Genomic DNA, 24,703 nt, shown 5'->3' on the forward strand with positions numbered 1-24,703 from the left:
ACTGCCCATGACAGCAAGGAACTGCAGAAAGATGTAAATATAGTTCAGCACATTATGGCAACCAGCCTCTCTTCCATGGCTCTGCACTTCTCATTGCCTTGGTAAATCAGCTGGCATAATCAAAGAGCCCACTCACTCCAGATAGAAACATAGAAACATAGAAAATAGGTGCAGGAGTAGGCCATTTGGCCCTTCAAGCCTGCACCGCCATTTATTATGATCATGGCTGATCATCCAACTCAGAACCCTGCACCAGCCTTCCCTCCATACTCCCTGATCCCTGTAGCCACAAGGGCCATCTCTAACTCCCTCTTAAATATAGCCAATGAACTGGCCTCAACTGTTTCCTGTGGCAGAGAATTCCACAGATTCACCACTCTCTGTGTGAAGTTTTTCCTAATCTCTGTCCTAAAAGGTTTCCCCTTTATCCTCAAACTGTGACCCCTCGTTCTGGACTTCCCCAACATCGGGAACAATCTTCCTGCATCTAGCCTGTCCAATCCCTTTAGGATTTTATACGTTTCAATCAGATCCCCCCCCTCAATCTTCTAAATTCCAATGAGTACAAGCCTAGTTCATCCAGTCTTTCATCATATGAAAGTCCTGCCATCCCAGGAATCAATCTGGTGAACCTTCTTTGTACTCCCTCTATGGCAAGGATGTCTTTCCTCAGATTAGGAGACCAAAACTGCACACAATACTCCATGTGTGGTCTCACCAAGGCCTTGTACAACTGCAGTAGTACCTCCCTGCTCCTGTACTCGAATCCTCTCACTATAAATGCCAGCATACCATTCACCTTTTTCACCGCCTGCTGTACCTGCATGCCCACTTTCAATGACTGGTGTATAATGACACCCAGGTCTCGTTGCACCTCCCCTTTTCCTAATCGGCCACCATTCAAATAATAATCTGTTTTCCTATTTTTGCCACCAAAGTGGATAACTTCACATTTATCCACATTAAATTGCATCTGCCATGAATTTGCCCACTCACCCAACCTATCCAAGTCACCCTGCATCCTCTTAGCATCCTCCTCACAGCTAACACTGCCGCCCAGCTTCCTCTAGCGCCAACATTGGGCAGAAGATACAAAGGTCTGACAATAGAAGTGATTAAACAAAAATACTTACTATACTTCTACACATTTTCCACAATCTCAGGATCTCCCAAGCATACCAGAACAAATTAACTAGTTTCAAACTGTGATCACTGTTGTATGAAAATATTGCAGCTACATTACAAATTGTAATAATCAACAAACTGACCAGAGAACCATATTTTAATGATTGAGATAACAACTGAACTGGACATCTGTAGACTCTTCTGCATTTTGTTGCTGGGCGCCAGTTCTACGAGTCTGTGGTGGCCAATGCGATCATGTTTGCTGTTGTGTGCTGGGGCAGCAGGCTGAAGGTAGCAGACACCAACAGAATTAACAAACTCATTCGTAAGGCCAGTGATGTTGTGGGGATGGAACTGAACTCTCTCACGGTGGTGTCTGAAAAGAGGATGCTGTCCAAGTTGCATGCCATCTTGGACAATGTCTCCCATCCACTACATAATGTACTGGTTGGGCACAGGAGTACATTCAGCCAGAGACTCATTCCACCGAGATGCAACACAGAGCGTCATAGGAAGTCATTCCTGCCTGTGGCCATCAAACTTTACAACTCCTCCCTTGGAGGGTCAGACACCCTGAGCCAATAGGCTGGTCCTGGACTTATTTCCTGGCATAATTTACATATTACTATTTAATTATTTATGGTTTTATTACTATTTAATTATTTATGGTGCAACTGTAACGAAAACCAATTTCCCCCGGGATCAATAAAGTATGACTATGACTAATGACATGCTATTGATTTGTCAACTAAAACCATACACTTTAGTGCTGAACCTGCACATCAGCCAAGATGACGTGCTCAAACCACAGCTTTCTATCTCAAACACAAAACAAAATTCACAAATGTGGAATTCCATGGTATATCACTTCTGATTCAATAAATCAACAATTTGAAGTTTGGGATGAGTGGATTCTATTCAAAAATATAAACGTAACATTAATTTTGTTCTGGAACAATGGTTCCCAAACTTTTTAATGCCCTAGAGAGCACTGCCATTAACCGAGGGGTCTGTGGACCCCAGGTTGGAAACCCCTGTTCTAGAATCTTCCAAAGATTCCAGAACAAAATTGATGTTCTGTTTATATATTCAGTGGAAGGTTCTAATTTGACACTAGTGTAGGCTGTATCGTTAAATGGCAATTTTCAATTGAGATACCATCCCAAAATCTTCCTTCTCTCTCATTCCACAGCATTAAGTAACAGAAGCATCAGTTACTCGTGATGTCTCAACTAACATTTATCCCTCCACTAACACAAAAATAACTATCTGGCTTTACTTGCTTGCCACTTGTTAGATCTTGCTGTGTGCAAACTGGCTGCTATGATACTGTAGCATACATCAAAAACATGTTGTTAGCTTATTTTGCTTCTGGACACCCAAAGGTAAAAAGTGGATAAAACAAGTGCATCACTGGACCACAAGTTACAAGTAGGCTGTAATTCCAGAAAAATACTTACAAAAAAGGTACGATATGTACTGTTATTGGCAAGATTTTGTGCGATACTCAGCACTTGAAGGAAATCAGCAATGTTCAATGCCTGAACATTGACTGACATAGTTGAGGAATTTAACTTTGAAAAACTGCAGAAAACAAATTTGGAGAACTAGGTTTCAAAAGTTTGTTTCTACATTTAATTGTGGCAAGTTGTTGTTCCTATCCGCACCTTGTAGTGCATCGGGTGGCAACCTTGCTGCTTCTTTAGCATTTCTCTGACTTTACAAGGCCGAGTTGCTAGATTGACACTTAACCAGCACAGATGGAAAGTGTGCAAGGAGCCAGCGGATTTGAACCCAGGACCACTCGCCTCGAAGTCTGGTGCAGATGCCACTACACCACTGGCCGGCTAATTGTGGCAAGTAGAATCATTTTATATGCAACTTTAGAAATTCTTTCATGTGGTCACACTGTCAGGTATGTTTGAGCTAGTTTATCTCAAACATACCTGACAAAAAAAATGCTGTTCAACTTAATTAAAAAATCATTCTTTCATATCAGTTAAATTACACCAAATTTTCACAGATAAACATATTAGCAATGCTTTCAAATATCAACAGAATTTGTCTAGGTATGAAAATTGCTTTTTGTACATTTTTCCACCAGCAAACCATTAGGTGTCATAATAAAACAAGAAATCCAGCTTCTCACCTGACTACACTCTATTTCAGATTCTCCTCTGATGTCTCCAAGGAAGACTTGATCACTTTGCAACGAATCTTTGTTTATTATAGATGCAAACAAATCTACTCCTGAAGTAACCAACTTGGTTTCTTGTCTTTGTGGATTTAAATCAGAATCCTTGCTTTTGTTGCTATTGATTTGCTGCTGAAGAAAGTTGAATGGCTTCCTATTTTCAACAGGTGGGCGTTTGTTGTTTGCAGCCATGGCTCTGCCATGAGAGTCACTCCCAATGCTCCTCTAATCAAACATCACAATGTTTAGTAGCAAGAATATTCATGTATTGTTGCATTCAGATCACCACATTTAGAAAAGTGACAACCCATTATTTTGATCAATTAATTTCCTGGATAATTTACAAGGCAAGAAGATAATAGCTTGCAAATTCTTAGTACCTCACCAGTTAAAAAATAATGAACAGTTTTGAATCAGGCATTCTACTATAGATGTGGCAAAATTTACAAATTGGTATCTTCCCTTTTCTAATCTGATACTGTGTTTAAGGACAAGCACAATCAAATGGAATGCTAGCCTACAAAATTAGATAAAAGAAGTAGAAATTATTTTACAACTACTTAACCTCTTGTTACTCTGCATGAGACTAGCTCTGGGTAATTGTACACTAATCCATTTTGGCAAGTTAAACTTGAGTAAGACTTACAGTAAATGCCAGACCAATGGAATGCATCGCAGATCCAGAAGTACATACCCCACTGAAAGTGGTTACACAGGTAAAATGAGCAGTCAAGAAGATATTTGACACACTTGCCTTCAGTGGTCAGAGCATTTAGTACAAGAGTACAACTGTACAAGACTTTGGTGAGACTGTACGGAGATTGCACTGATCACCCAGCTATAGGAAGGATGTCATTAAGCTAGAAAGGCTACAGAAGAGGTTCACAAGAACACTTGTCTGGAAGTTGTTTGGAATGACTGGATAGGCTAGGACGTTTTCCTGCTGGAACAAAGGACACTGAGGAGATGACCTTCTAGGTCAGGGGTAGGCAACCTTAAGCACAAATGATTTTCTAGCATGCGTTATTCATTAATTTGAGGCAAAACATAACTAGATATATTTAAATAGATAATTCCCATATTTCAAGCTTTTTATGGCATTTATCTGGCCCACCGTCCGCTCATTAACACACTATCCAGCCCACAGAGGCAAAAAGGTTGCCGACCCCTGTTCTAGATGTTTTTAAGAATCATGAGGGTGCAAATAAAGTAAAAGGTCACAGTCCTTTTCTCACACAGGGTGGGGAAGTCTAAAATTAGAGGGCATATATTTAAGGTAGAGAAATTTGAAGGGACCCAAGGGGCAACTTTTCCACACAGAGGATGGTGGGTATATGGAATAAGTTGCCAAAAGAAGTGATTGAGGCAAATAAAAACGCAACGTTCAAAAGAATTTGGACTAGCATGCGCATAAGAAAGTTTATGTGCCAAATGCAAGCAATTAGGACTAGCTCAGGTAGGAAACTGGTTGGCATGGATGAGTTGGGCTCAGGGTCTGATTCTGTATATAACTCCATGACTTGCTTGGATGTCTATGCAACAAATTGATACAAATTAACCTTAAGCTACAAGAGCTAAATTGTTGGAGAGGTCAAACAAACTATTTATAAACTATACCCAAGTGTAGGAGACGTGCTCTTGGACTATTTCAAAGTTGCAGTCAAGCCTTTCAGAAGTAGTGAGGAAAAACCTTTATACAGAGGCAGCATCTGAACTGCCTTTAACCAAATGGCAAATGATGATGTTCCAATTAATATCCTATATTTGTTAACAAAAATGTACTAAATGCAAAGTTATTAAGGAACATAGGGAAAAGCTGCAAATGGAGTCTGGATACACAACCTCGGACAAATAGCTTGCTCTGGTTCTTATTAAAGTAATAACACTAATTTTCTTAAAAAAATACAAAATTCCTTCATACTTTTCAGTTATAGACATTTGTTAAGACTGATAGTTTATACTCAAGAAGCCTCATCCATAGTTAAATAAATATTTCTTGTTAAAATAGAACACTTGACACGTGGACAACATTGCTCTAACCACAGCAATAGAACAATCATATTTTACCTTTGCTCTGTAAGTACACTTCTTTCACCGTAGCAAAAATGCAAGATGAACAAACACAGCATTTCCATACAGCAATAAAGAAATACACGTTCAAGAGACATTCTGTGATATGAATGGCAATAAACTGAAATCTCTTTAATCTTAATACCTATTTTTTCAGACCCAAATTCTAAAAGTTTTAATTTGCTATAAGAGGTTATAGTTTTAATTTTCGTATAAGAAGCAATTCAGTCGATCAAACAAAGGAATGCCTAAAATTTATTTCAGCATCGCAGATGCGTCTATTCCCCGGGGTCGGCTATAGAGGGTTCCCAGCAAATTCGGCATGAAGGTTGCTGTCTGCCCTGGGCCTTGATGAAAAGAGCAAGAACCATGCAACTCGCAGAATGGGGAGAAAGCAGAAAGAGCCTCTTGCTGGATATGGAGCAGGCAAGAGGAGTTGAGCTGGAAGTCAGCAGCAGATGGGCAGTGACTTGGCCACCACTGCTGTTCCGCCAACTGGACAGCGTAGTGGTTAAGGGTCAAAACTCTCCATGAAGGTTGGGCACCATCTGATGACATCTGTTACTGGCCAAAGGCTACGGTTACTTCAACAGGTAATTGTAGAGAGCACCTCGGTGTATGTGATTGTACCATAACTAAGACTCTCATTCCAAATATGTGAGTTTCCTGCTGCACAACAACAATTTTAAAAATTATAAACTACTCTACACAAATATATCATTCACAATGCGACTGTTAAAGGTTAGAGAAAAAAATAGGAAACTTACATTTCTTAAGCATTTTTCTCAGATGGGCTGAAGTTCAGCAGGAGAACACAATAATTTAACTTAATCAGTTTCACTCATTTCTTGTGGTTCTGGAATTTTGCAAGGTTTCCCCATAAAGGCCAGTATTTACAGACAATTTAAGCACTAGGACAGTGATTGCTTTCTAAATGTAAAGCACATGTACTTTTTCATTATACCTTGATTTTTCAAATTAAGAACTACTGCCTCACCTCATCCAAGTCACTAAAGTTTATACGTTGTTTCAGCCTCTCAAGTTCTGCAGAGTCTGGAACAGAGAAACGATAAGCATGCTTTGTGGGAGGGTAACTCTTGGGTGTTTTAGTCCTTCGACGCCCAACACCTGGGGAGGATTCAGGAGAGATGTCATTTGTAAGTCGGCTCTCACTTCCTGCACTTAATCTTTTCTTGTTCTTCTCAGATGACTTGTTAGCCTTCTTGTACTGAAGACTCCAATCCTGCAAAAAGAGTGCAAAAGTTTAATGTTGGATGATAATGATTTTTATGTCACTTACATAAACTATAATGCCTGGCAAGATAGTGCATATTGGCACTTGCCTGTCGAATACTCATGGTAGTACTTACACTTTGACTCTCGATGTGCTGAAAGCCGCACTTGCTGCAATTCTCGCACAAAACAATTAAGCCCCAAATGAAGCACACTGTGCAGGTCAAGTGTAAAGTGCTTGAAGCCTTCAGCTAAGTGCAGAGCCCAGGAACAGAGCTTGCACTGTAAATGCACTGGCACTGTACAGGCACACAAGTTCAAAAAGTGCTGATGATTGCACTGCAACCACCTGGCACAATCCTATCAGATTTCATAAAGTTGGACACACTACCTTGAAAATTTAAGTACAGTAAAACTCCAATAACCCACTACTCAACTATTCAGAAATACCACTTGTTCAACATCTGGCTAACCAAGTAATGCTCGCTGCATTCCTTTTCCACTTACCTGGATCCCAGTTCTGTGCTCCCCTTTGAGCTACTTTGTTTATTGGTATATCTATCACACTGTGTAACATCTAAAAAGAAAATGATCAATTGCTGAGGTATTAGTAGAAATAACATCTCCTCATGAACAACATCTGTCAAATCTGGGACCAGCAAAACCCCAAACATGCCAGAGCACTGAAGCATCTTTGAAGCTGCAATACCCATTCTAAAAATGTCACTCAGGCATTCAGCGAACTTCACTGACCCAGACTGATGAAAACAAGAGGACCACTAAGTTATAATTGCGATAAATAAAGGTGAACAAAAGTTACCAAAATGGATGCAAGAAAGGGTCAGTCCATGAGCCAGTCATCATTAGGTGATCAGAGGTGGAGAGTGTCTTAAATTCCTTGGCTTATCATATCAGAAGACCTGTCCTGGGACCAACCTTTAAGTGACATTACAAGGAAGGCATGACAACGCCCCTACTTTCTTAGAAGTTTGCACAGATTTGGCATGTCATCTAAAGCTTTGACAGACTTCTATAGATGCACAGCAGAGAAATATCCTGACTGGTTGCATGATGGTCTGGTATGGAAACACCAATGCCCAAGAATAGAAAAGCCTACAAAGAGTGGTGGATACAGCCCAGTCCACAAGAAAAGCCCTTCTCACCACTGAGCACATCGACAAGCAGACCTGCCACAAGAAAGCAGCATCCATCATCAGGGACCTCCAACATCCAGGCCATGTTCTCTTCTCATTGCAGCCATCAAGGAAATACAAAAGCCTTAGCTTCCATTCACCAAGTTCAGGAAGTTATTACTCTGCAACCATCAGTCTCCTGAACCAACATGGATAAGTTCAATCACCTCAACTCTGAACTGATTTCAAAACCTACGGACTCATTCAAGGACTCTACAACTCAAGTTCTCAGTATTTATTGTTTATTTATTATTCGGGTTTTTTTGTATTTGCATAGATTGTCTTTTGTACATTGATGGTTTGCCAGTCTTTGTTAGAATTTTGATTGTATTTCTTTGTTCTACTGTAATTGCCTACAAGAAAGTGAACCCCAAGGTAGTATATTGTGACATATACATACTTCAATAAAAAGTTTACTTTCAACTTTGTGTACTTTGAGAAAGACCACTTGTCTAAAGCCCAAGACAGCGAGAACAGGTCCATGTTCTTGAATTGCAAGGCAACTCAGAATATTGGTTTAAGAGATTGAAGCCTTTATTCAAACATATTAAGGATCTCTTGAGAAATTGACTGTTAGATCAGAAGTACAGAGGAGAAAACAGCTTTTGCTAAAATCAGTAAAGGCAGGCAAGGTTCTAGATTAAGGAAAATAGTACAAGTCAAGTAAACAATACTGTTGACAAATTGTATCAGATTGCTGAAAGGGAACCAATAGTTCAACTTTTTTTAAAAAGCAGGCAGCAGTAAACTAGAAAATCAAGCCAGATGTTGGCTTACAATTTCATTCTGGGTCAACAGCTCTTTGGCAGTGGCTACACATTCTCCTCTACTTTTGAAATATGGTTCCACTGGAGTGCAACACCAGCATCTACCACTATACAGTACATTTAACAGTTAACTGGGAACACAAGAGAAGCCATGTGTATGCAAGTAAAAAAGGAGAACTTCATATAATAAATAGTACATCTACCCACCCCTTCAGCCACCTACTGCCCCATGCATGAGAAGGCCTGCAGTTTACAGTCTAATTAGACACCTCATTACTCAGAAAACTAGGACAGAAGCAAGTCACCATCTCCATCAAAGATCTCCCCAAGAGGAAGATATTTAACAGGTCAGAACTTTTCTTAGAAATTTGCTCATATTTTATTGGCAAAAATAAATCTAATAATGATAAAATCACCAACCACGAGTAGATACAGATTGAATAAAGTCAATCTTCATGAATTTCTGAATGGCAAGGTGTGTGATCAAAATTAAGAATTATATTTCCAAAGATAAAAATTAGAAAAATATAGTGCTTGATCTTCTCAAATGTGTAAATCTGTCATCTATAGCTTTAGACACAAGAGATTCTTCAGATGCTGGAAATCCAGAGTACACACAAAATGCTGGCGGAACTCAGCAGATCAGGGAGCATCTATGGAAAGGAGTAGAGTACAACTTTACCTCAGTTTTTCCTCTTCTTGCCAACTAGGCCATATCTACTTGGCATTCTTTAAAACTCTGCATTTCATTTCACTATGTTTTCACTCTATCCAACTGTCTTCCTCATGTAGCTTTTAAGTTTATATATTCATACCATCTCCAATTACATTAATTAACATATCAAACTAATTAGTTCAATAAATAATCCTCATGATCCTTTCAAAAATATTTCTTTTGTCCGATCTACTCTACCCCACATCAGCCACTCTACAATTTAAAGAAAACTTAAAGGATTTTTTGTCTTGAAATATTAACTTAATTTCACCTTCTGCAGACACCACCTGATTTGCTGAGTATTTCTAGCATTTACTAATTTTATTATAGGATCTTCAAACTCTAGTTTTTTTAATCTAAATCTGTCATTAGAAATAGCACTAATAAGACAGGAATTTGTTGTTAATATCTAAATGGATGAAGGGGGTAGAATGGGGAAAGAAGGGAATAAACAAATACAAAAACCAGATTGTGAGAGGCTCAGGATAGGAAAGGTCAAACGCAGTTCAATGCAGAAGAACTTTTTTTTTCCCCCTGTGCATCTCACTAGTTTCTCAATGTTTAAAACATCTCAGAGTTTTGCGAACTGGACTATTTCTTGCATACCCAAGCATACCTGTATAAACCAAAAAAAAAACACAATGATCTCTGAAGAATAGACTGCTGTATGAAGAGAACCCCAAATCTTAAATTTAGACTGATGGAATATAAAGGTACATTGATCTCATATTCATTCAAAATCTTAATTTAGCTGCTGTTGGAATATTGTATATGGTCCAGGGCATCCATCACAGAAAAGATAATAAGTTATTGCAAAGAATCATATTTCAATAGCAGGAGCCAATTTAGAAAATCATCCACATATTAGCACTTGATTCTGCTATGCTGCCTTTTCCTCACAGCCGATTGCCCTTTCAACATAACGTTCAATTTTGTTTTTGCCACCCTTTCAGGCAGTAGTTACATCAATGTTTGTTTACTATAAAGTTAGTTTTGCATACTCCCCCCATTTTCTGCGTTTTTAGGTGGATGCTTTAAAGGAAATGAACAAACTTATTTTCGCTCCATCGCATGCTGTCACCTCCGGCCCCAAATACTCCTTACAAAGTAAATTATCAATTTACATCTTATTTGGATTTAGTACACTTCATTCTTGCTCACAATGTGGAATGACTAGCAATAAGATGACAACTTTATGAAACATTCCTATTTAATTTGCAGCAATAATGCCAAACTTCCTTTTATTTGTAATTTTGATTTTCTCTTTTGCTCCTAATCTAACCACTCTGTCCTTAGTTTACAAACAGTTCTAATTAAAGCTGAATCAGAATCAGGTTTAATATCACTGGCGTATGTGGTGAAATTTGTTGTTTTATGGCAGCAGCACATTGCAATACATAATAACAAAAAAGTATAAGTTACAAGTGTGTGTGTGTGTATTTTAAATAAGTAGTGCAAAAAGAGAAAAAAAAGTGATGAAGTGTGTATGGGTTCATTGTCCATTCAGAAATCTGATGAAGAATGGGAAGAAGCTGCTCCTGAAACTTTGAGTGTGTGTCTTCAGACTCCTGTATCTTCTGTTCAGATGATAATAATGGGAATAGGGCACGTCCTGGAAGATGGGGAGGGGGAGGGGGGTCTCTAATGGTGAATGCCACCTTTTTGAGGGATTACTTTTTGAAGGTGTCCTCAATGCTAGGGAAGCTGATGCCCATGGAAGCTGGCTGAGTTCAGTTTTCAACGATGCTATGCAGCAGCCCCTACATAGCAGACAGTGATGCAACCAGTTAGAATATTCTCCATGGTACAACTATAGAAATTTGAAAGAGTCTTTGGTGACACACCAACTCTCCTTGAACTCCTGATGAAATATAGCTGTTGTCATGCCTCCTTTGTAACCGCATCAATATGTTGGGACCAGGATAGATCTTCAGAGATGAGCACACCCAGGAATTTGAAACTGCTCACTCTCTCCACTGCTGATCCCTCGATGGGGACTGGCATGTGTTCTTTCGCTTCTCCTTCCTGAAGTCCACAATCAATTAATCAATCTTACTGATGTTAAATGCAAAGTTATCATTGTCATGCCACTCAACCAGCTGCTCTAACTCACTCCTGTACACCTCCCTGTCACCATCTGAAATTCTACAAACAATAGTTGTGTATTCGCCAAATTTATAGATAGTGTTTGAGCTGTCCAAACCACACAGTTGTGGGTGTAGAGAGTAGAGCAGAGCTAAACATGCATCCTTGAGGTGCGCCAGTGTTGATTGTCAGCAAGGAGGATATGCTATTTCCAATCCACAAGCAAATTAAGTATTTGGAAATACAGATCAGTACTCCGTAACAATCCAGTGGATTCATCAATGACTACAGTATCAGATAATGATTCAACTGTTCACATCTTCGCCTTCTGTAGAACCTACCTCTTTACTTGTCCCACAATCACCTGTTAGCCATATACAATCATCCAAGCTATTTAACTCATCACCTTTTTTACAATATCACGGACCTTCTTCTGTTCCTTCCGTCACTGCTTTCAAAATACAGGTCAACCTTCACTAATCCGACTATCTGTAACCCGGTTCCTTCGATTATGCTTAATGTGATCCTTCTGTAATTCAGCATTTTCACTAATCCGGCACTCCTCAGGTCCCAATGGTGCCAAATTAGTGAAGGTCGACCTGTATATGTTTTGGATATCAGCTGTGGTTCCATTAATGACAATTCCATCCAAGTCCAACTAGGATACTTGAATACACACAAAAAACTAGAATAGTACCCCTCTCACTCCCAAGTGCTACCACAAGATTATATAACTGTTTTCACAAAAAAAAATTAAAATTAAACCTCAGTCTACTCTTTAATAATGTTTTAATGATTGAAATATGTTCGCACAGGTACTTGTTTAGAAAGTGGAGAGAGATATGGGCCCAACGTAGGTGAATTGTGTAAGTGTACACGATCAGCATAAATGAGCTGACCTGGAAGGATATATTTCTTAGCTCCTTTCTTTTGTCGATCTCTCTATCTCTGTCTCAGGAGACCAGCTAACCACTAAAATCAACAAAAACACTTGGATATCCAAAGCTACCTCACAACACCTCTTCCCACCCTGTCTCCTGTAAGGGCACCTTCCCTTTTTCTGATTCTCCATCTCCACTGCATCTGTTCACAATTCAAGGCTTTCCCATCTAAGTCCTGATATGTCCTCCTCCTTCCAGAAACACAACTTCCTCTCTGCTACTGTTGGAGCTGTCACATACATTTTCTCCACTTCTCACAGATCTGCTCTCTGTCACCCCCACCCCACTGAACTCCCCAGGTAGCAGAACAGAGATAGAGCTGAATTGGTCCTTTCAGGCCACTAACGTCCATATCCAGCAGATACTCCTCAGCCCCTTCAACCAGAACAAGTGGAATCCTCTTTTCATCACATCTTCTCCTTGCCTCTCCCCTTTGTTTCTGCCCGCTCCTCACAAAACATCTCTTAAAACCCACTCAGCCCTCCCCATCACCTGACAAGCTCAACTGCAACCACTGGAGGTGCTAAGTTTGCCCCTTCACTCCTCCCTCACTATCATCCTGGGAACCTAAAGCTTCCAGGCAAAGGTGAGATTCACAAGCAACTCCTCCAACCTGCTCCACTGCATCTGGTGCTGACAATGTGGACTCTTCTACATGAGGAAGACCAAGAGTAGACACAGTGACTGCTTTGCAGACCACCTGAGCTCTGTTCACAATGACAGCCATAACCTTCCAATTGATTGTCACTTCAACTCCCCTTCCCATTCCCACATAGGCCTGCTGTCCTCAGCCTCCTCCACAACTCCGGTGAGATCAAATGCAAACTAAGAGAATTACACTTCAAATGCTACTTGGGTAATCTATAGACCAATTTTTGTAAAATTAAACATTCCAATTTCAGGTAACCTATATCCAATGCACTCTTTTCCAACTCCCACAAATCCACTCTAATTTTGTTCACCTTTTCTATCCCCTCAATATCAAAACTTATTAGCCTTCTCCACCAGCTTCCATGTAACCATCTCTCACATACCTATCCAAAGGAGAAGAAACTTATGTTTCTTCTCCCTTGGTTTCTCTTCCTTGATCCTCTCCTACCCATTTCCATCTGTTATCTTCCAGCTTCTGTCTCAACTCTATCTTTGCCCACCTTATTGAATCTATGTAACTTTCACCCACCAACTGTATCTGTTTCCACCGATCAACTTCTGTCTCACCCTGCTCTCAAATCTACATACTAAACATTTTCCTCCTACACCCCAGCCCTGATGCAGAGCTTTGACCCAAAGCATCTTCTATCCCCCGCTTCCACGGATGCTGCTGAACTTGCTGAGTTCTTCCAACAGTTTACCTGTTGCCCCAGACTCCAGCATCTGCAGCCTCCAGTTCCCATTTCCATACATTTCTATAATTCCATAAGTAGAATTCCTCAAAAGGTGCATCAAGATTTTAAATATAAACAAACTGATGAATTCCCTAGTATTGTCCCACCAATCATCACAGCATTCAGTGGTCAGGCATTACCCATGCTTTCCATGACTTAACTGGAATGACATCTTACCCGATTATTTAACTGATCATCCAGACTTCCATTGTTCACAATATGATTGGCCAAGTCTTGATCTTCAGTACATTCCTCAAACATTGGAACACCACCAGTTGCCATCTTCAAATACTAAAGTCAAAGAGAGTTTAAGGCTTAAGCTGTTGTTAGCACAGTGCTTGAACACCACTATCTAATCTAATCACTTAACTAAAAATATCTAGAAATCAGGACACAAAAGTTGGACTGACATTCCCACACTCTACAGTCTTTTTGTTGTGTAATTTTGATATTAGGGCAACAAATAATTTCAGACAGATGTAAACTTTTACTGGGCAAAAAAGTACGTCAACAGTTATGCCTCAAGCTCTTAGACATTTTAGTTGTTATTTTGGTTGCCATGCTGCTCAAATTACAACAGTAGTGAAGCAGTTCATGACTTGTCACAGCCAAGATTAGGGGAAAACAATACAAAAAAATATATAAGTAAATATAATCTTTTCATTTAATGCAAAACAGTTGACGAAGATTTAAAGAAATCTGATGAAATGAAATTGCTACAGCTTTCAAATTTAACAGAACAAAAAATATTTTCAAAATTACATGAGAGTTTTCCAAATATGTCAATTTGCATCAAGTGATATATTTTATTCAAGGGCTTGGACCTAATGATGGAATCCAAATACCAAAGTAAATCCTGTGATTCCCCTGCGTCGGGAAGTAGGTTTTGTTCGTTCACTAAGTCGGTGAGCTCACCCGAAACCCGGCTGAAGTAAGGGTGGGAGATCTAAGCCATCCCTGGGACGGGAGGTTAGACGAAGGGGATGGAGGGCGATCCCCAGCTCCGCTCACCTTTAGACCGCCACCACCAACGCCGCTGGACACCCAGCTGAGGTCCAGGGCCGGGCCCGCCGCTCTGCTGGACTGTAGGAGAAGAGTACAAGTTATAAAGAGAAACGGGACTCACCTCGGAGGAGACGACGCTGAGCGCGGCCGGACCGTGGACGAGGCGGCGAGGCGGCGAGACCGGCGCTTCACTAACGGAATCGCCGCTCGCGCCTTTTCCCACACTCTCCCGCGGAGCTCCGAAAGCCCTCTCGAGCCGTTACTGAAACCATAGCGATGGCGCCGGAAGTTACGCACCGCAAGACACAACAAACATGATCCCTCCGCCAGCCGGCTCATTGAGCGCGGGTTCCCTCCGCCTAGTCCTTCCGGGTCCTGGATGTTGCTCTCACCCGCGGTGTTGGTTTGGTTTTCGCTCCGGGTGCTGGCTGATAGAGACTTTAGTTCAGCGTCGTAGTTCCAGAATTGCTGGCAGTTTACCGGTAACTAAAGGCACAAGAGAATGCTGATGCTGAAATCTAGAGCAACACACAAAACGCTGGAGGAGCTCAGCGGATCAGGCAGTATCTAGGAAGAAAAATGGCCGATCGTTGTTTCGGGTCAAGACTCTTCATCAGGGATTCGAAGACTGATCCTGATGAAAAGTCTCCAACCGAAACGTCGACTGTCTATTTTCCTCCATAGATGCTGCCTGACCCCACCAGTTTCACCAGCTTTGTGCCAGTAAAAGTTCAAAGTTTATTTATCAAAGTATATATAGCTGTGTCACCATCTACAACTCATTTTCTTGCGGGCATTCACATTAAATACGTGAAACACAACAGAATCAATAAAAGACTGGCCCCGACCGAATGGACAATCAATGTGCGAAAGACAACAAACCACAAAAACAAAAAAATAAGCAGCGTGGAGATACAGTGGTGCTAGAAAGTTTGTGAACTCTGGAATTTTCTCTATTTCTGCATCAGTGTGAACCAAAATGTGATCAGATCTTCATGTAAGTTCTAAAACTCAATAAAAGAACCCAATTAAATAAATAACAAAAAATTGTTCATTTATTTATTGAGAAAAAAAATCATCCAATATTACATGTATTTGTTGGAAAAAGTTAAGTGAACCTCTGGGGTAATGCCTTCTACAAAAGCTATTTGCAGTTATGTGTTCCAATCAGTGAGATGAGATTGGAGGTGCCGGTTGTAGAGGTGCCCTGCCCTTTAAAAAGACACACAAAGTCAGGTTATTGACAGAGTCCGTTCTTCTCAAGAATAATCTGTTCATGTGCACCATGCTTTGACCAAAACAACTTTCAGAGGACCTTTGAAGAAGTATTATAGAGATGCATGGAGCTGGAAAATGCTACCAAAAACCTGAGTGTTCATCAGCCCACAGTAAGAGAAATTGTCTACAAATGGAGGAAACTCAGTACTGTTGCTACTCTCCCTAGGAGTGGGCATCCTGCAAAGACACCAAGAGCACAACGTGCAGCGCTGAAGGAAGTGAAAAAGAACCCAAAGGTAACGGCAAAAGACCTGCAGAAATCTCGACAACTTGCTAAAGTCTCTGTTCATGTGTCCATTATGAGAAAAACACTGAACAAGAATGATGTTCATGGAAGGACACCATGGAAGAAACCACTGCTGTCCAAAATAAACATTGCTGCATGTCTGAAGTTTGCAAAAGACCACTTGGATGTTCTACAATGCTTCTGGAACAACATTCCGTGGACAGATCGGACAAAAGTTGAATTTTTTGGCAAAAATGCACACCACTATGTTTGAAGGGAAAAAGGCACTGCACACCAACACCGAAATCTCATCCCAACTGTGAAGCATGGTGGAAGGAACATCATGGTTTGGGGCTGCTTTACTGCCTCAGGGCTTGGACAGCTTGTAATGGTTGAGGGAACAGTGAATTCAAAATTGTATCAAGACATTTTACAGGACAATGTCAGGGTAGCAGTCCATCACCTGAAACCTAGTAGAAGTTGGAAATGAGACAAGACAACAATGCAAAAGACAAGAGCAAATCAACAACAGAATAGCTTAAAAAGAAGAAAAATTATGTTTTGGAATAGCCGAGTCAAAGTCCTGACCTTAATCCTACAGAAATGTTGTAGAAGGACCTGAAGCAATCAGTTCATGTAAGGAACCCCACCAACATCCCAGAATTGAAGCAGTTTTGTAAGGAGGAATGGCCTAAAATTCCTCCAAGCCGATGTGTAGGTCTGATCAATGGTTACTAGAAACGTTTGGTTGAAGTTATTGCTGTACAAGGGGGTCACACCAGTTACTGAAAGCAAAGGTTCATATATGATTTCCAACAAATACTTGTAGTATTGGATCATTTTCTCAATAAATAAATGAACATCTAAAATGTCTTTTTGTCTTTTCAGTGCAGAGTGGCCAGTGAGTGAGTGGGCCAGTGAAGGAGTGGAGCTTTGAGGTTTTGGCTCAAGAGGCTTTGGCAAGCAGAGGCCAGGTAAGTTTCTTCAATTAATTTAATTAACTTCGGAGTTGGTAATGGAGGCAGTAGATAGGGTAGTCCAGTGCTCTGATTGTAAAATGTGGCAAGTCAGGGACAGTACAATTGTCTCTAATGACTACACCTGCAAAAGGTGCATCCAGCTGCAGCTTCTATCAAACTGAGTTAGGGAACTGGAGCTGGAGCTGGATGAACTTCAGATCATTCGGGAGGGAGAGGCAGTAATAGATTGGAGTTTCAGGGTGACTGTCACCCCTAGAAGTCAGGAGACAGGTAACTGGGTGACTGTCAGGAGAGGGAAGGGGAATAGACGGAAAGAGCAGAGCACCCCTGTGGCCGTTCCCATCAACGATAAGTATACTGTTTTGGATACTGTTGGTGGGGGCGACCTACCAGGGACAAGTTGTAGTGGTCGCGTCTCTGGCACCGAGACTGGACCTTCAGCTCAGAAAGGAAGGAGGGAAAAGAGAAGAGCAGTAGTGATAGGGATTCAATAGTTAGGGGGACAGATAAGAGGTTCTGTGGGAGAGATTGAGAATCCTGGATGGTCTGTTGCCTCCCTGGTGCCAGGCTCCGCGATATCTCGGATCGAGTTCTCGGTGTTCTCAGGAGAGGCGATGAGCAGCCAGATGTCGTGGTCCACGTGGGGACCAATGACATAGATAGGAGTAGGGATGAGGTCCTGAAGAAGGAATATAGGGAGTTAGGAAAGGAGTTAAAAAGCAGGACCTCAAGGGTGGTAATCTCAGGATTGCTGCCTGTGCCACGAGACGGAGAGGGTAGGAACAGGAAGTTATGGCAGATGAATGTGTGGCTGAAGAGTTGGTGCAGGGGGCAGGGGTTCAGATTTCTGGATCATTGGGATCTCTTCTGGGGAAGGCCTGACCTGTACAAAAAGGATGGGCTGCACCTGAACTGGAAAGGGACCAATATCCTGGCGGGCAGGTTTGCTAGAGCTGTTGGGGAGGGTTTAAACTAGTTTGGCAGGGGGGTGGGAATCAGAATGTGAGTGCAGAGTTTAGGGTAGAAGGACAAGGCCATGATGCTACGTGTTCTGAGTTGGTGAAGAAGGACAGGCAGGGGACAAAGCATAAATGTAGCCAGTTAGAGGGGTTGAAATGTGTCTATTTCAATGCTAGGAGTATTAAGAATAAAGGGGGTGAACTGAGAGCATGGATCAGTATGTGGAACTACGATGTTGTGGCTGTTACTGAACCTTGGCTGGAGGAGGAAGGGGAGGATTGGCTGATGCAGGTATCGGGGTTTAGGGTTTTTAAAAGGAATAGGATGGCAGGTAGAAAATAGGGGAGGGGAGTAGCGTTACTGGTCAGGGATAGTATCACGGCTATAGAAAGGGAGGACGCTGCAGAGGGAGTGTCAACTGAGTCAGTGTGGGTGGAAGTCAGAAATAGGAAGGGATCAATCACTGTGCTGGGAGTAGGCTATAGGCCCCCAAATAGCCCTCGGGACACCGAGAAGCAGATAAACAGGCAGATTTTAGAATGTTGCAGGAAATACAGGGTTGTAGTTATGGGTGATTTCAACTTCCCTCATATTGACTGGCACTTCCTGACTACAAGGGGGATAGATGGGGCTGAATTTGTCAGGTGTGTTCAAGAAAGATTCCTGAAACAGTATGTGGACCGACCGATGAGAGGAGAGGCTATATTGGATCTAGTTCTGGGTAATGAACCTGGTCAGGTGGCAGACCTCTTGGTGGGGGAGCATTTTGGTGAGAGTGACCACAACTCCCTTAGCTTCAGCATAGCTATGGAAAAGGATAAAAACAGACAAAATGGGAAAGTGCTTAACTGGGGAAGGGCTAACTATGAAGGGATGAGGCAGGAACTAGCGAGAGTAAATTGGAAACAGATGTTCAAGGGTGAAAGCACAACAGTAATGTGGAGGAAGTTTAAGAACCACTTGTGCTGGGTTCAGGATAGGTTTGTCCCACTCAGACAAGGAAAAGATGGTAGGAAAAGGGAACCGTGGCTGACAAAACACGTGAGGCAACTCGTCAAGAGGAAGAAGGAAGCATATGTTAGATATAAGAAGCAGGAAGCAGGAGGGGCTCATGAGAAATATAGGGTAGCCAGGAAGGAGCTTAAGAAAGGACTTAGGAGAGCTCGAAGGGGGCATGAGAAGGCCTTGGCATAGGATTAAGGAGTTCTATGCGTATGTGAAGAACAGAAAGATGACAAGAATGAAGATGGGGCCGCTAAAGGATAAAGAAGGCAACATGTGCCTGGAGGTGGAGGAGGTTGGGGAGGTCCTAAATGAATACTTTGCTTCAGTATTCACAAGTGAAAAGGACCCTGATCAGGGTGAGGTCGAAATAGAACAGGCCTGTGTGCTGGACAATGTGGAGATTAAGGAAGAAGAAGTGTTGGATCTTCTTAAAAACATCAAGATTGATAAGTCCCCAGGGTTGGATGTGATATACCCCAGGTTGCTGTGGGAAGCGAGAGGAGAGATCGCTGGAGCAGTAGCTATGATCTTTGAATCCTCTTTGGCTGCAGGGGAGGTGCCGGAGGACTGGAGAATGGCAAATGTAGTTCCTTTGTTTAAAAAAGGCAATAGGGAGAATCCTGGGAACTATAGACTGGTGAGTCTTGCGTCGGTGGTCAGCAAACTATTGGAAAGGATTCTTAAGGATAGGGTCTATGAGCATTTGGAGAAGTACAGTCTACTCAAGGATAGTCAACATGGCTTTGTGAAGGGAAGGTCGTGCCTCACGAGCCTAATTGAGTTTTTTGAAGAGGTAACAAAAGAAATTGATGAGGGTAGGGTGGTAGATGTGGTCTACATGGATTTTAGCAAGGAATTTGACAAAGTCCCCCACGAGAGACTCATCCAGAAAGTCATGAGGCATGGGATCAGTGGAACCTTGGCTGTTTGGATAAAAAATTGGCTTACGGGAAGAAAGCAGAGGGTAATAGTGGAAGGAAAGTATTCTGCCTAGAGGTTGGTGACTAGTGGAGTGCCGCAAGGATCTGTCCTGGGACTCCTGCTCTTCGTGATATTTATAAATGACCTGGATGAAGAGGTGGAAGGATGGGTGAGTTATTTTGTGGATGACACGAAGATCGGAAGAGTTGTGGATGGAGCTGTAGGTTGTCAAAGGTTACAAGAGGATATAGACAGGATGCAGAGTTGGGCAGAAAAGTGGCAGATGGAGTTCAATCCAGATAAGTGTGAGGTGATGCATTTTGGAAGAACAAACCAGAAGGCTGAGTACAGGGTTAATGGTTGGTTACTTAAGAGTGTGGATGAACAGAGGGACTTTGGGGTTCAAATCCATACATCCCTCAAGGTCACTGCACAAGTTGATAGGATAGTTAAGGAGGCCTGTGGGATGCTCGGCTTCATTAATAGGGGGATTGAGTTCAAGAGTAGAGAGGTCATGTTGCAACTCTACAAATCTCTGGTGAGACCACACTTAGTGAGACCACTACTACCCTCTGCTTTCTTCCCGTAAGCCAATTTTTTATCCAAACAGCCAAGGTTCCACTGATCCCATGCCTCATGACTTTCTGGATGAGTTTCTGTGTTCAGTTCTGGTCACCTCATTATAGGAAGGATGTGGAAGCTATGGAGAGGGTGCAGAGGAGATTTACCAGGATGTTGCGTGGATTGGAAAACAAGTCTTATGAGGCAAGGTTAACAGAGCTGGAACTTTTCTCTTTGGAGCATAGAAGGATGAGAGGAGACTTGGTAGAGGTCTACAAGATTATGAGAGGCATAGATAGGGTGGATAGCCAGCACCTGTTTCCCAGAGCACAAATAGCAAACATTAGAGGGCATATTTACAAAGTTAAGGGAGGGAAGTTTAGGGGAGACATCAGGGGTAAGTTTTATACACACAGGGTTGTGGGTGCCTGGAATGACTTGCCTGGGATGGTGATGGAGGCTAAAACATTAGGGGTATTTAAGAGCCTCTTGGACAGGCACATGGATGAAAGAAAAATAGAGGGTTACGGGGTAGTGTGGGTTTAGTACGTTTTTTTAAAGGAATATATGGGTTGGCACAACATTGAGGGCCGAAGGGCCTGTACTGTGCTGTAGTATTCTAGTGTCTAGTGTCTAATTTATTTAATTGGGTTCTCTTTATCTAGGTTTTGGACTTGCATGAAGATCTGATCATATTTTAGGTCTGTCAGGATGCTGAAGCAGGGACCCAATAGCAGACCAAGTACTGTGCACACTGTGATATTTCTTGAGTAGCAAATCCAGAGAGGCAACAAAATCAGCATCAAAGTACAGGCAGAGATCAAAAGTTCCAGGGAAATCCAAAAACCAGAATCAAGAAACAGGCAGAGTCGATATTCAGACGGACAGAATTCAGATACGAATGCAGGAAAGGCTCAGGGAAACTCACTGACACAATCTGGCAACAAACAGGTGAAAACACAGGACTGAAATACACTGAGCAAAAAACAGAGAGGCAGATGATAGGTAGAGCACAATGGGACAGAAGTGGCAGCAAAACAGGTAATAATGAGAAATGGGTGAGAGGTGGAGTAGAACAGGAGCGGGGACATGGGGCATGAAAGCAAACAAGAGCACATGGCAATACAAAACCACAGACTGACAGCTAGGGAGAAACATACAGAAAGACAAGGTCATATTTGTGCAGAAATAGTGAAAATTCTATAGGTTTCACAAACTTTCCAGCACCACTGTACATCTCTGTGAAAGGAGGTGTAAGATGCTCCTTCCCTTCCTCCTTCTAGCCTGCACATCACCCTTGGGCAATGTGTAGTACCTGCTTCCTGCCCCCCCCCCCACCGGATCAGGGTCACGTGAAGCCATGGGGGCAGGAGGTGGATGGTCATTTGAACAGCTAGGGCATATCACAAATCCTGGTTTTGTGACCACTGAATTCTGACAAAGTCAGGAAACAAAAGGTTGAGAATGGTGCAACTAGTGTCCTAAGCTGTGTATATTTCAATGCAAGAAGTATTGTGGGTGTGGTAACTTCTACTCTGAAAAAGGCACATTCGACAACTTCATGCCAAAGAAACATCTTTATCTTGAACCTCAAAACCAGTATGCATGTACAGAGACTGAGTTCTGTCTTGCAGTTGGCATAAGGCCTCAGTTCCTCTCCTTCCACGACTCTGGGCCAACCTTGTAAAAGAAAAGTCTTGACTTGGGACAGGACTGGGTCCCTCTCTGTCCACTGCTTGATCTGGGTCGCCTTTACAGGTGTCTCTGACAGCCTCTCCAATGAAAACACAGTCCCTAGAGGTGCATATGCAGTAACAGGTGTCTCAGGTAAAGGTAGTCGACTCAGTGCATCGGTGTTTGCATTACTCCCACCCGCTCTGTACACTATAGTATACCGGTAGGGTGACAATGTAAGAGCCCAACGCTGTATCCTGGCTGAGGCTAGCAGTGGGATGCATCTACTCTCACTGAACAGGCTCATCAGTGGTTTATGGTCCTTATAAATTGTAAATACGCGTCCATAAAGGTACTGATGAAAGTGTTTGACTGCAAAAACAATGGCCAGACCTTCTTTGTCTAGCTGTGAATATCCCTTCTCAGCAGCTGTCAGGGTACGTGAAGCAAAACCAATAGGCTTCGCTGATCGGTCCTCCATTACATGTGAGAGAACTGCCCTGACTCCATAGGGCGAGGCATCGCATGCAAGGATGATCTCCTTGTCTGGATCATAGTGAACAAGCAGCTTTGCTGAGTGGAGGAGTTCTTTCACTTCCTTGAAAGCTTTCTCCTGCTCTTCACCCCACTGCCACTTAGTGTCATTGTGAAGCAGCTTATACAGTGGGGTCAAAACCCTTGAGCGATCAGGAAGAAACTTGCCCTAATTCACCATGCCTAAAAATGATCTGAGTTCTGTGACGGTCTTAGGGCTTGGGGCCTCCTTAATAGCTCTCACTTTGTCCTCCACAGGGCAAAGCCCCTCTGCTGTGATCTTGTGTCCCAGGTAAGTCACACTCAATGCCAGGAACACACAGTTTCCGCGTTTCAACCGCAACCCTGTGTCTGAGAGCCTCTTCAGCACCCGTTCTAAATTAGCCAGATGCTCCACCTCTGTAGTCCCCGTGATCAAAATATCATCAAGGTACACTGCTATGTGTGGAATCCCCTGCAGCAAAGTGTCCATTGTCCTTTGGAGAATGGCAGGGCTGGACGCCACTCCAAACACCAGGCGATTGTACTTAAATAATCCCTTGTGTGTATTAATTGTGACGTACTCCTTTGAATCCTTGTTGAGCAGCAGCTGTTGGTAGGGCTGGCTCATGTCCAGCTTTGTGAACAGCTTACCCCCTGACAGGGTCGCAAACAGGTCATCCACCCGTGGCAATGGGTACTCCTCCAGCCTAGAGACCTGATTCACCGTCAGCTTATAATCCCCACATATCTTCACCGTTTTGTCTGCCTTCAAAACTGGAACAATGGGAGCCGCCCACCTTGAAAACTGGACGGGCTCAATAACGCCCAGCCTCTGTAAACGTCCCAGCTCCTCCTTAACTTTGCCTTTCATGGCATAGGGCACCGACCTGGGCTTTAAAAAACGTGGTGTAGCCTCAGGGTCGACATGGAGTTTCACTGTCACACCCTTCAGTGTTCCTAGCTCGACCCTGAAAACGTCACTGTACCGCTGCAGAATGTCCTCCATCGTGTGTGCATACTTAATTTCATGCCAGTTTAGCCGGATTTTGCAAAGCCAATCACGACCCAATAGACTGGGCTTAGCTATCACTAGCCTGGCTTCAGCCTTCTGACCCCTGGCTGAAATGTCCACATATAACACCCCTAAATGAGGTAATGAGATATGGGCTGCTCCGTATAGGTCCTAAGTTTGAGCTTTAACGGTCTAATGGGAGGCAGATTGGACCCCCATGTCCTCCTGTAGGTTTCCTCACTAATGACCGATGCAGTAGCCCCTGAATCAATCTCAAACTTAATGTCCTTTCCCCTGATAGTGACTGTGGCATTATACGGTTCAGGTGGTTCCTCATCCGTTTCCACTACAAACATGTTGTAGGCACACTCTGCCTGTTCTTCTGCTTCTTCTAGATGGTGTGTGGCTGCCTGAGCCTGTTGGGCTTTCCCCTGCCCAGGCTTAATCGTACCCTTTGAACTTCTGCACTTTTTAGATAAATGTCCCTTTTTGCTACAAGCATGGCAGACAGTATCTTTGAATTTGCAATCATTTGCATAGTGCGTCCCTCCACACCAGAAACATTCCAACCGCTTTGCCTGTTTACCAGTCTCCCTCCTGACTTGGTGCACTGCCACCGACTGCAATTCCCCTCCCCCCCATGTCCTTTCTGGATATCCTTGACATTATTAGCAGCCATCTCCATGCCTTGGGCAATCTCTAAGGCTTTCTTGAAAGTCAACAGTGGGGTTTCCCCTAACAGGCGGTGTTGTATGCCGTCATTATTAATGCCGCATACCAATCGATCACGGAGCATGTCTTCCAACACTACTCCGAAATCACAATGCTCCGACAGCTGCCGAAGCTCGGCCACAAAA

At 42.6% G+C, this 24,703-nt stretch overlaps 2 protein-coding genes across 8 annotated transcripts in view; one reads left to right on the forward strand and one right to left on the reverse strand.

The window, feature by feature from the left end:
- Positions 1–14,989, reverse strand: part of pcm1 (pericentriolar material 1) — a 107,799-nt gene extending 92,810 nt beyond the window's left edge. For all 6 annotated transcript variants that reach the window (XM_063043034.1, XM_063043032.1, XM_063043030.1 and 3 more), the window contains exons 1-4: positions 14,835–14,989; positions 13,886–13,999; positions 6,387–6,632; positions 3,275–3,544 (exon numbers count right to left, since the gene is read on the reverse strand). In XM_063043034.1, coding sequence (XP_062899104.1) covers positions 3,275–3,544; positions 6,387–6,632; positions 13,886–13,990 — 621 coding nt within the window. In that variant the 5' untranslated portion in view covers positions 13,991–13,999; positions 14,835–14,989. The remainder of the gene's footprint in view (positions 1–3,274; positions 3,545–6,386; positions 6,633–13,885; positions 14,000–14,834) is intronic.
- A 581-nt stretch (positions 14,990–15,570) lies between these two features.
- Positions 15,571–24,703, forward strand: part of fgl1 (fibrinogen-like 1) — a 102,787-nt gene continuing 93,654 nt past the window's right edge. For both annotated transcript variants that reach the window (XM_063043040.1, XM_063043041.1), the window contains exons 1-2: positions 15,571–15,710; positions 17,106–17,191. The gene's annotated coding sequence lies outside the window, so the exon portion shown is untranslated. The remainder of the gene's footprint in view (positions 15,711–17,105; positions 17,192–24,703) is intronic.

Source organism: Mobula hypostoma, chromosome 3 (assembly GCF_963921235.1).
Source record: "Mobula hypostoma chromosome 3, sMobHyp1.1, whole genome shotgun sequence".
NCBI classification, from domain to species: Eukaryota; Metazoa; Chordata; class Chondrichthyes; order Myliobatiformes; family Myliobatidae; genus Mobula; species Mobula hypostoma.